The sequence below is a fragment of the Lycorma delicatula genome, chromosome 13, assembly GCF_047948215.1.
Source record: "Lycorma delicatula isolate Av1 chromosome 13, ASM4794821v1, whole genome shotgun sequence".
Classification (NCBI taxonomy): Eukaryota; Metazoa; Arthropoda; class Insecta; order Hemiptera; family Fulgoridae; genus Lycorma; species Lycorma delicatula.
Genome location: NC_134467.1, coordinates 15153779 through 15166842, shown reverse-complemented (window position 1 = coordinate 15166842; position 13064 = coordinate 15153779). Strand labels below are relative to the sequence as shown.

General features: G+C 29.4%; 1 protein-coding gene across 5 annotated transcripts in view; it reads left to right on the top strand.

Annotated features, from left to right (window-relative positions):
• The window catches only part of LOC142333868 (uncharacterized), a 62446-nt gene extending 53815 nt beyond the window's left edge, over nucleotides 1-8631 (top strand). For all 5 annotated transcript variants that reach the window (XM_075381440.1, XM_075381437.1, XM_075381438.1 and 2 more), the window contains 2 exons: nucleotides 3837-3965; nucleotides 6578-8631. In XM_075381440.1, coding sequence (XP_075237555.1) covers nucleotides 3837-3965; nucleotides 6578-7465 — 1017 coding nt within the window. In that variant the 3' untranslated portion in view covers nucleotides 7466-8631. The remainder of the gene's footprint in view (nucleotides 1-3836; nucleotides 3966-6577) is intronic.
• Nucleotides 8632-13064: the final 4433 nt, after the last annotated feature.

Sequence of the window (13064 nt, the reverse complement as noted above, 5' to 3'; positions counted from 1 at the left end):
TTTTGAAGCGGTTATGTGAAAGCATAGGTGCAAACGTTCAGATCTATGGGGTAACAACAGCTGGGTTCTGCACCATGACAACACGCCTGCGCACACATCGCTAGCAGTTCGGAATTTCTTGGCTTCCAAAAAGACTGTAGTGATTCCCCACCCACCCTATTCGCACGACCTTGCCCTGTGCCACTTTTTTCTCTTTCCGAAAATAAAATTTCAATTGAAAGGCTGTCGTTTTAACACAATTTAGGAGATTCAGGAAGAAACGCAGAACGTGCTTCGAACACTTACACTTGCAGAGTTCCAGGGATGCATGGAATCATGGGAAAAACGCTGGGATCACTGTATCAATGCCCAAGCGGATTACTTTGAAGGAGACAGTGGAAATTATAAGTTATGGTAAGGTATTTTATTTTTATGGTAAAATTTCCTGAACTTTTAGATAGCACCTCATGTGTGGCCTATAAGTCAAATGCTTCTTTCTTCATTGATATGCTGCAACACCTCTTCATTTGTCACTTTATCCACCCGTCTTATTTTTAACATTCTCGTCTAGCACCGCATTTCAAAAGCTTCTAATCTTTTCTTCTCAGGTACTCTAATCGTTTATATGGAAGTGAAACTTCCATATAGAGTGACGCTCCAAACATACACTTTCAAAAATCTTTTCCTGACAAGTAAATTAATTTTTGATGTAAAAAATTATATTTCTGACTGAAGGCTTGTTTCGGCTGTGCTATTTGACATTTTATATCGCTCCTACTTCGTCCATCTTTAGTAATTCTACTTCCCAAATAATAATATTCTTCCATCTCCGTAATCTTTTCTCTTCCTATTTTCACATTCACTGGTCCGTCTTCATTATTTCTACTGCATTTCATTACTTTTGTTTTGTTCTTGTTTATTTTCATGCGGTAGTTCTGGCGTAGGAGTTCATCCATGCCGTTCATTGTTTCTTCTAAATCCCTTTTACTCTCGGCTAGAATTACTATATCATCAGCAAATCGTAGAATCTTTATCTTTTCACCTTGTACTGTTACTCCGAATCTAAATTGTTCTTTAACATCATTAACTGCTAGTTCTATGTAAAGATTAAAAAGTAACGGGGATAGGGAACATCCTTGTCGGACTCCCCTTTTTATTACGGCTTCTTTCTTATGTTCTTCAATTATTACTGTTGCCGTTTGGTTCCTGTAAATGTTAGCAATTGTTCTTCTATCTCTGTATTTGAGCCTTAATTTTTTTAAAATGCTGAACATTTTATTCCAGTCTATGTTATCGAATGCCTTTTCTAGGTCTATAAATCCCAAGTATGTTGGTTTGTGTCTCTTTAATCTTCCTTCTATTAATCTGAAGCCTAAAATTGCTTCCCTTGTCCCTATACTTTTCCTGAAACCAAAGTGGTCTTCTCCTAACACTTCTTCCACTCTCCCCTCAATTCTTCTTTGTCATCTCCCTTTCTTTACGGCTTCTTTCTTTTGTTCATTTATAAATTCTGGGAAAACTGGAGAACGTAAATGCATGCCTTGTCTTAATCTGGATGTAATATAAATAGGGAGAAATAATAATTTTTAACATACTGAATTCTTTTTGAACAAAATGAATCTATCCAAGACAACAATTTATTATTAAATCCACACGCACCAAGTTTTCTAATAAGTAATGAAGTTTTCACTAAAAGAGGATGAATATTTTCTGGGCCAATCAAAAAATTATAATTGGTCAGCAAATGACTTCTTCAACATCATTCTCAGAATAATGTTTACTATATTAGTCATTACTGTTAAATGTCATTTCAGTCTGAAAAATCATTGTTAGTATACTCGCTCCCAAATTTTTTAGCGAGAAGTTTTACAATATCAGCACCCTTATCAGCATACTCATTTTCAAAATGTATACGAGATAGAGAAGAGCTATCATCATTTTAGTTAGTATATTTGAAGAAATCTTTGGAATCATTAAATAGAGATTCCTCAACTTTAACAGTATCATTTAATAATAAATCGTTACCATTAGAGTATTACCTACACTTTTTTGTTAAATAATTCTTAATAAATAGTAGATTTACATTGTTTTTTAAGCCTCTGGAAGTTCTTCTTATTAATAATTCCAATAATTATTATTAATTCTAATAATGAGTTCACTAGAGAACCGCTTCAAAAATTAAATTTTTTATAAGTATTTTTGGTATATGACAATCAAAAATATTTTTAATACATTGTTGTAATTCCTCAGCAAAAATTTTTACATCATAATCAAATCCCAATTAGGCATGTCATATTTCATACTCTACAAAATTCCATTTCCATGAACGCATAAGCTACATTTTTTATAGATATAAAAAATAAGTAAATATTATTTACAATCAAACTCTCTTTTAGTAAATGTTGAATCTTACAAAATAAATATTTTTATAGCTGTGCACATTGCATGTGAGAGATAGATTGATAGGGTGGGATTGTCATTCCTGTATGTATAACTCCATATGTATATGTATATATATTATAGTACACAGAGGCTATACAAGTTTTTTTTAAAGGAATGACTATCCCGTCCTTCCTTTATCACCCACCCATCCTATCAGTCGGGTGGGAGATAACTCCCACCCGGCTGATCAGTCCACCTGTCCTATATCATTCTATATCTCTCGCACACAATGTGCATACTGCAAGAAGTTTAACAAATTATTTGATTGTAAAAGATTACAATTTGTAGAAAAATCTGTAAGTTGACTAGCAGCATTTTTAACATTTAGATTTAGATGATAACATTTAGCAAAAGAAACAGTTTCTTCTAGGTTTTCTCATACAAAACCTGGCACATTAAAGTCACCTAGTAATAATAATATAACTGTGGCTGCACTGTTAATGTTTGTAGTAAGTGAATTGGAAATACAATTTTTTTATTTTATAAATTATACAAAAAATCATGAAATATTTATTTTGTAGTATTCATTTATTGTTTTTTATTATAGCAAGTAGATTTATTATAACGGATTGATGACCAATTTGTAAATGCTCTATCTAAAGAAGGAGAGTGTTATAAATACATATGCCATAAGTTCCACAACTGTCAAGAAGCCAGAGTTAAAGAAGGGTTATCAATGGTCCAGATATTCGTACACTTTTTGAAGATGAAGTCTCAAACCAAAATGGAGAACATTGAATAAGAAACATGGAAAGCATTTAAAGAAGTCGTAAAGAAATTCATTGGGAACAATAAGAACCCAAATTTTAAGTTTATAGTGGAAATCATGCTAATGAAATTCCAAGACTTGGATTGTGTGATGAACTAGAAGGTACATTTTCTGCATTCTCATATTGATTACTTCCCCAAAGATGTTGGTGCTGTAAGTGAAGAACAGGGTGAAAGATTTCACAAAGATATAAACGAAATGGAACATAGATAACAGGGAAGGCAGAATGTGAACCTGATTGCAGAGTACTGTTAGTGCATCCATATAGATGAACCGCAAGCTGACTACAACAGAAAATGTAGCCTGAAGCTTTGAAAGGAAAAGATAAAGGCATTACAAGTCTTTGTAGAGGTTATTTTACCTCTTTGTAGATAAAACGCCCTTTTACTTTTTCATAAAGATGTTTCTCATGAGGAATACATAGACAATTAGCTTTTTTCCATTCTCTTTTTTTAGTATTGTAAAAAAATTCTTAAGTGATAGAAAAAACGGTGGCCATATTTGAAATCGGCGCACAAAATAACATAAAAATCAGTTATCAGATTACAAACAACTTTCAAATTCCTTAATTTTGATGACCTTTTTTGTATAAAAAAATCATAAAATATATTTACTTAATAGCATTCATTTTTTTTTTTTATTACAGCAAGAAGATTTACTACAACTGAAGGAGGAACCGCTTGATATTGTTGATGGTGATATTGAAAAAGATCCTTTAGCAATTGAAGAGACTAAATTAGTTAAATCAGAAAATTTAAAAATTGAAAATGAAGAGGTAAGGGTGTTCGATTTTACATACATGAGACACCAATTATCCAGATGGGCCTTTGCCAGCCCAAATCTAGATAATTGAAAAGGATAATCTAAAAAGGATTTATCATATATAGTGCACATATCATTCTTAATGTTTAATGGTTAACAAACTAATTAAAAAAATATATATATAAATCTATTCCAGTAAAATTATAAAGAAATTGGAACACATATACAATATAAGAAAAAAGAGATGCAATAATATAATTAATATAGTGTGTAGGAAAGGCCAAAATATATGCTTTTGCTAAATGAATTGCAAAAGTCAATTAAAAACTAAAGTAAAATAAAGCTTGATAAAAAAAATCCTTGTGAAAGCATACATTTATTTGAATAGTGTTAGGATTTTTCAAATAATGTATTAGGTTTTTTTTTTTTAAACAGCTTAGTCTGCATTTAAGCAATGCAGTTAGTTGTACATCTGGAAAATTGGCATCCAAAATGTATTATCTTTTCATTATTATTACCTAATGTGTAAATTTTGGATTATATACAGTTAATTTATTAACTAGTCGCAAATCTGTTTTTTAACAGCTGATTTTTAAAGTCGAAAGGTTTTCATGTTCAAATCCTAGTAAACGTTAGTTGCTTTGTACAGATTTAAAAACTAAATAGTTACCTTCCTCGTCAGGAATGGTCGGCCTGAGTCTGACAAGAATACTTTGTTTACATGTCACACATAAATCATCATCTCATTGGGTCATGGTGAACCAAATTGACATGATGGTGAATGAAGGATCTCAATATACATACATTTTTGAATATTTTTCACACAATAAAAAACATATTATACAAATTACCACTTTACCTTAAAAATTGCTTTAAATTAATTTTTATGAAAAAGGTTCATAAGTATTTATGAATTTAGGCAATCATAGTTCAAGATCACACAATAACAACATACATTTACATTTGCCAATTGATGAGAGCTATTGCTATATTTCAGTTTAAAGCTAGTTATAAATACTTTTTAAAAATAAAATTTAATGTTTTTGAAATATGAAAATATTTTAAGAAATATATTTGTATTTCTTTGAAGATTTCTAAAAGAAGGGCAGCTTAAAGACTGACATCACATTCACATCAATAATATTATGATTCCTTTCTTATCTTATTTGCATAATGAACAACACATCTTGTTGGTGTGGGTTTTTTCTGTATCAGAAATATATGACAAGAAATGTTGTTTATAGGTTATGAGAGTATCATCTCTTAAAGAGGCCTACCTGTTTTCGGAATGACTTTATGATGAATTTGCTCAATAAGGGCTTTGTGTATTGAATAAAAGTGTACTTCCCAACCACCTTTCTTATGTAAAACATGAATATTTAATATAGTTATATTTAAAAGGTGGCGAACTGCTTTTATATCACACTTTTACTCTTTTTTTTTTGTGACTAAGCATCCGCTCAGCATTTGATCCACCTGATCACCTCCACCCATAAAATTATTACAATCATTGACAACATCTGGAAGGATTGCCTTCTTTCCTTTCTGTACTACTTCTAATTGTTTAATATTCATATACAAGATGTCACTTCATAAAATTTTTCCCTCCTTATCGCACACTACATGAATTTCAGTTTTATTTAATTTCTTTTGCAGTATTGTCTTTTGGAATATTACGCCTTTATTTTCTGACAGTACCCACTGAGTCAGTATTTCGCTCATTGAAAGTCAGAGCAAGTTCAGGATAGCAAAAATAATTGTTGTTGTAAATATATAGTGATGTTTGTGTACAGGTTACTAGATTTTAAAAGTCATGATAATATTAGTGGTGTAGCCATGAATTGGGTTTTTTGTAATTTGTGTTTGCACCTACGTAAATTATCAAGTTATAAATAACCTGCTTCTGATGCTGAAATAACATAAATCTTAATGCCAAAGTGTGTCCCTTTTTTATTCTAATAAATTGAATGAAACTTAGCGTAGCTTGTTACAGCGGTAAACTTTCATCAACCACTAAATTATTTCTGGTGTATATGAATCTTTACGAGGTTTTGTTTTTGGAGATGGGTTATTATTTTTATCAGTAAAACAGAGGAAATGCAACAGAGGAAGTTTAATTTTTATGAGATAAAATTTTCCCAAAATGCTGGAGTAATAAAAAGGGGCTGGTTTGTATAACTTGATTAGTGGCTTCCAAATAATTCCTGATAGCATATATACAATTAGAAACAACAAAACCAATCTCATTATTATCAATTATCAGTCCTGCTAACACAGGTTTACTAGTCTATTTCATTAGAATATCAACTAATTTATCAGTAAAAAATAACCTGAATAAAGAATATACATTGTTAGTGTCATCAATTGAGAAGTTTATTCCTGGATTCGGAACAAAGCATACTGCACTGATGCATGATGATTAATTAACAGTAGATTACAGTAGTAACACACAACCAGTAATGCTAATACAAGCATTGTTGAAGGTAACAATTTAATTTAAATAATTGCAGTTCTAGCTTTCTGTTTGGTTTTTAAGTTGTTCACCCTGTGTGTATGTGAAAATATATATATGTATGTACATTAATATACTTAAATATTAGTAAATTTTTTTTTTTAATTTTACAGGTTACTATCGATGAAGGAACTATAGAGGATAGTACCAACAATTTTATTAGTTGTAAGAGCTGCATAAATAATTCTGTACGTGATGGAATTGTAAAAGAAAAATCCAATGAATGTACGTGTGTATATGGTGATGTTACAACAGAAAAAAATTTAGTTGAGAATATAAGTAGTAAAAACAAGTTACCTATCCAGAAAGGAAAAAAATTGGTTTGTGAATATTGCAATGAAAGTTTCAAATGTAAATGTTATTTAAAGAGTCACATTAACTTTCAGGCTAAAGAGAAAAAAAATAATACTAACTTTTGTCAGAAGTCTTTTAATCAAAATTCTACTTTAAAATCGCATCTAAATATTCATACAAAAGAGAAGAGTTATGTTTGTAACTTCTGCCAAAAGGTTTTGAATTGTTCTTCTAGTTTAAACAGACATCTTAATATTCATACAAAAGAGAAAATTTATGTATGTAACTTCTGCCAAAAGATTTTTTATCATCCTTCTAATTTAAACAAACATCTTAATATTCATACAAAAGAGAAAAATTATATGTGTAACTTCTGTCAAAAGGTTTTCAATTCTTCTTCTAGTTTAAAGAAACATCTTAATATTCATACAAAAGAGAAAACTTATGTTTGTAACGTGTGCCAAAAGGTTTTGAATTGTCCTTCTAGTTTAAAGAGACATCTGAATATTCATACAAAAGAGAAAAATTATGTTTGTAACTTTTGTCTGAAGTCTTTTACTCATAAAGAAGTTTTAAAGGCACATCTTAATATTCATACAAAAGAGAAAAGTTATGTTTGTTACTTCTGTCAAAAGGCTTTTAATAATCTTTCTAATGCAAAGAAACATATTAATAATTTACACCCCAAAGAGAAATATTGTTTATAGTGTTTAAAATGTTAACTTTTAACAAAATTTATACTTTAAATTGGGCAGACATCTTAATAATATCCATATTAAAATATCATTACAAAGATATTATACTATGAAATTTGATTAAAAGAAAAAAAATAATAGCATTCTTTCAATTGTCCATAATTTAAAACAAGTGTAACAAAATTTATCCAATTCTACAAAATCTACAATTCTGAATAAATTTAAATTTAGATAAGACATTGGGAATTGTTTGTTCAGTTAAAGTTTATCATTCATTCCCATTTCTGTCAACAGAATCAATATACCTTTTTAAAATGTAAAATGCAATACATTATTCTTGTATTTCGCCAGTCTATCTCATTTTATTAATTTTACACAAACAATTTTGTTCCACACAAGATCTTCCTGTTCTAAACAACCATGATATATTTTCCAAATTGATTATTGATGTGCTATTCAGTTTTCTACAACTTTTATAAGATTTTATAGGTTACTAAAAGAAGAGATATTCCTCTGTAATATTAACTTCTATTTTGTCTCCTTTTTTGTGTAGAGTATGAATTAGTGCAGACTGCCATTCTTATGAGATTTTTTCTGTCTTCCAAATAATTTCTCTAATAAATCATCGTACAACTAATCGTTATAATTTTAAAAGTTACACCATTAATTGACTCCTCATGGAATGCTTTCTTATTTTTTTATATATCTGATTAAATATTCTTTTTCTTGTTTATTCAGGGAATTTTGAGTTTTCTAATTTATTTACTGGTTCCAAACAGTTGAGCTTTTCTTTGATATTTTGCAGTTTTAATAGGTCTTCAAAATAAATTAATAAAATTTTACTATCGCATGTTTATATAACTTTATTAAAAAAAAAAAAATTTTATATTATATGTACTTAATTTTTTAGAAAATAATTTTCTTGGAGAAATAGATAATTTAATGTAATCAAAAGTGCAGTATATTTGAATTTCAGTTTTAGAAATACGTTTATAAGATATATTGTGAGTTTTTATGTGATGTTAATAAATAACATTTTGTTCATAATTTAAAAGATTTTAGAATATATCTGTGTAGTCAAAATGTTAACATTCACTTAAACGTTTAAGTGGATTAAATTTATACATATTTATTTTATTTAAAAAATTGTATTTTTAATCTAATAAACAAAGTTCTACAGAAAACAGGTTTATTTTTATTTAAAACATACACCATTCTTTTGTAAAAACAAATTAATCTATTCTAGTGTGTCTAGATGCAAGTTTATTATTTATCTTGTACTATCATGTTATTTTTGAATGATGCATTTCATGCTGACTGGTGAGTAGGTGATTTGTAATTTTAATTCACATATAAAAGTCATTTATATGCCTCCAAATGCAACATCACTGATACAGTAATGCGATCAAGGATTGATAGCTCAATTCAATGCTTACTATCTTACAAAAAAACATTTTCTCAGATGGTTTCTGCGACTAACAGTTCAACCAATGGGATCTGTGATTTGCGAATGTTCTGGAAAAAATATAACATCATGTTGTATATAATGTCAGTGAAGCTTGGAAAGAAATCAAAGAGAGTTTGCTTTGTACAGTATGACACAAGGTGTATCAAGATTATTATCAAAATCAAACTGCATTCAATGATAACGGACAAGGACTTACTTACAGGTACTATTTAATGAAGTTATACAACTCGCCAGCAGTGTAGGGCTCAAAGTTGATTCTGAAGATGTAACTGAACTTGTGGAAGGAGATAAACAACTTTTTTTAGAAAACAAAGACTTATTAGCACTAGTCGAGTCGCCAAATGAGCAGCTAGATGAGAATTCGAGTAGCAGTGACACATTTAAATCGGGGTCAACAAAAATCTACAGTGATGAACCTTCAACCTCATCCTCCCCTTTCAAAGCCACGATTAACAGTAAAAGGATTGCAGGAGGCATTAGAATACATCGAAAAATTTTGTGATTACGTAACTGAAATTGATTCTGATCAAAAACTTGATTGATTCCATTTAAAACTTTTGAAATAGAAAAGTTGTAAATGGAATATTAATTTATAAGATACTGCTAGATCAATTGCAATTATCAGTACAGCGGTGATAACTGGACAGTTATTTTAAGAAACCAAAGCTGAATTAAATCACAAGTTTTTTTTTTAATATTCCTTATAGTATTTAGGTCTATATACATTTATTTTAAGGTAAATATTTGTTTAATAATACTGTACTGTATTATGATGTTTCTTTTGCACTTTTTTATTCTTATATTTTTTACTTTGTTTCTTCAGTATTGTACTTTATGTAATCATATTTATTGTACTGGATTAAATTTATATTCTATTAACAGATTTTTTGCCAGTGGTGCGTAAACGCACCTTTTTCTAAAATAATTATTTATAAATTTCTAAATAATTTTCTTCACTTTTTACAATTTGGCCTTACTTTGTTAAGTTCTTTGATCACCCTAAATAAGTTATAATTGATTACGTTTTTATTTTTAAGTTTAGCTGCATTCAAACTTATTGTAATTTAACATTCTGTGTAACTGCTTCATTTTATAATATATTTGGATAGCAGAGTGGTTGTTATAAATAATATTATTATTTTTATTATATCTCTAGGTTTTGTTTTTTATCGTCATTTGATAAAAATAACTTGTTTTTAAAAATCATTATAAATAGTAGTCGTTAAAGATAATGGTGCGATGATGTACCTTTGGCATAATGAGTGATGTCTCATGAGCTAAGCATACATCGTAATAGGTTATGTTGGAATATTCTAACAGTCTTATGTTGCATTGTTTTGCTTATACATTGTTGTAGTTTTGTTTAGTCTAACATTTTATTGAATTGATACAGCGTTTCCTTTTGTTATTAAATTTTGATTACGTATTCGGTATTAATTTTATAATTCATAGAAATTTACTCAAGAAATATCTCAAACAATATTACATTGTCTTTTAGTATAGTGTTTATTTATGATGTACATGCATTAGTTTTACAAGAGTCGAGTTGATTTCATTATAATTTATGTATTTTTTAAAATGCGGAATTTTGAAAAACCGCTGACACTTGACCAATTGCAGTCCATTTTTGATGAAGATGAAGATAATATATCGTAAGCAACTGCTATTGATGCGACTTATATTCCACCCAAAGTTGATGAACTTACAGATGAAGAAGATTTTGATGACAATTTGCTAATCGAGACCCCTTCTACAGCAACAACTGATATAGCAGGTATGTTTGAGATTCATGTACATTCAGAAAAAGACATTGATGGTGAAATATCAAATTGCAAGGATAAACCAAAAAAATCTAAAACTAAATCCAAAACAAACATTCCAAAATGGGAAAAAATTGAACCAATTTATAAAGAATTGCCAATTTCAGTAGAACAAATAGAAATTTTAGAAAATAAACTGGCAGGAAAATCACCCCTTGAAATATTTTTCCTTTATTTTGATAATGATTTGCTGAATATGATTTTAGAGTTCAGTATAAAATATGCACATGACAACAATCGGCATGATTATTCTTTTAATAGTGCGTTACTAAAAAGATTTATTGCAATTTTGATACTGACTGGTTATCATACGTTACCTCAAACAGAAATGTATTGGAGTAAGGATGAAGATAAGGTTGTTGAAATAAGTCAGAAATTCAATGAGCCGTAAGATCTTTAGAGCAATAAAAAGGAACCTGCACCTTTCTGATAACAAATTGTTTGACAAGAATGATAAATTTGCAAAAATTCGGCCATTTTTCAACGTAATTTACAGTTTGGCATTTTTTCTCATAATTTATCTATTGATGAAGAAATGTAGGCATTCAGCAAAAATGTTTATAAGGGGAAAACCAATCAGATTTGGATTCAAGCTTTGGTGTTTATGTAGTTCTGATTGGTATTTGTACCAATTTATACCATATGGAGGTGCTAAAAAAGAAAAACCTGAATATGGTCTGGGGACACAAGTAGTACTCGATCTGTTAAATGTTGTATCCCATCCGAACGAGCATAGAATTTATTTTGACAATTTTTTTCGACATCTGAAAAAGGATATTTCGCTACCGGCACTGTCAGAGAAAATAGGCTTCTAATTGCCCACTAAAGAGTTCAAAAGTATTGCAGAAGATGGATTAGAGGTACATTCGATTTTGCATTTGATAAAAAACTAGTTTTGCAGTAGCTAGATGGAATGATAATGCAGTGGTGACAGTTGCCAGTAACCTCAATGGAATTTACCCATTAGCAAATACAAAAAGATATAACTATTAGTCAGCCATTAATGGTAGCACAATACACGAAATTGATGGGTGGCGTGGATTCTCATGACAAGGGCATTGCAAACTATAGAATAAAAGTGCATGGAAAAAATGGTGGTGGCCATTGTTTACTAATGCTATCGATTCTGTTATAGTAAATTCATGGAAACTATATCGGCTTGTAAACCATGATAAAATCAGTCAAATTGACTTTAGGTCGTACCTTGTATTATCATTGATCAAAAGTGAGGAAATAAAAATACCACAGTTCATTGCTGAAATTTGGGGAGATAATGTTCCTTCCCCATCATTGGCAACCAAAAAATAGTTTGCCGAAAAAAATATTCGTTTGGACAAAGTACAAACAAATTGTTTGAACATGCAAACAAAGCTAGACTATGTTAGGTGTGCAAAAACCACACAATATATTTGTGTATAAAATGTAAGTCCACCTGCACTCATAATGTTTCAAAGAATTTCATTCACCGCAAAGAAAATAAAACCACAATAAACTAAAAACAATTTAATGTAGTTTATTGATAGTTGTTTTTTTCTAGTTTTATAAATAGTTTGGTTTTTATGTGTTTACAAAGTTACATTTTATATTATGCTTTTATCCAAAAGTGCATAAACGAACCATTTTATTACTAAGCCGTTACTGAATTTTTTTGTTGATATGAAAATATTTCTAGCTTTATATACTTACAAATAGATGAAATAAAGTAATGAATAAAAAAAAAGTAGTGTTTATTTAATGGGTTAATTAAGACACGTTAAGCCAAATTGTTTAAAAATTCTGTATTTTCTACCGACGAAAAGAATTACAAATTTAGCCTACTATATATGTACAGATACTATAGTCTACTGTATACATTTCTTTCTTGAGAAAACAGTTGTGATTTACACGACAATTTTCAGGGATGAATTAATCATGTAAATCAAGGATCCTTGTAACTATATTACAATTTCAATCCAAAGTTTTATATACCACTGATCTGCCTTTCTACATTACAAATAACAATGTACATGACTCATAACATACCTACAATTGCAGGAGAAATCTCAATGTATTGCCCAAAATTCAACTTTCATACAAATGTTCTTACAATTAACCTTTCAATCCACATTTGACACTTATATCCTAGTGACTGTTTTAAAATTCAAGATTTTTAAGATGTAATTCCTTGTAAGAGAAGTATGAAAAGTAAATAGGAAATAACTTTTGCTGTTGGCTTTTCTCCTTTGGACATTTGCAAACATTCATTCATGTCATTTATACATTGTCCTGAATGAACAAATAAATATGTACTTGTATTATAAAAATGTTTATATCAGTTGTTATT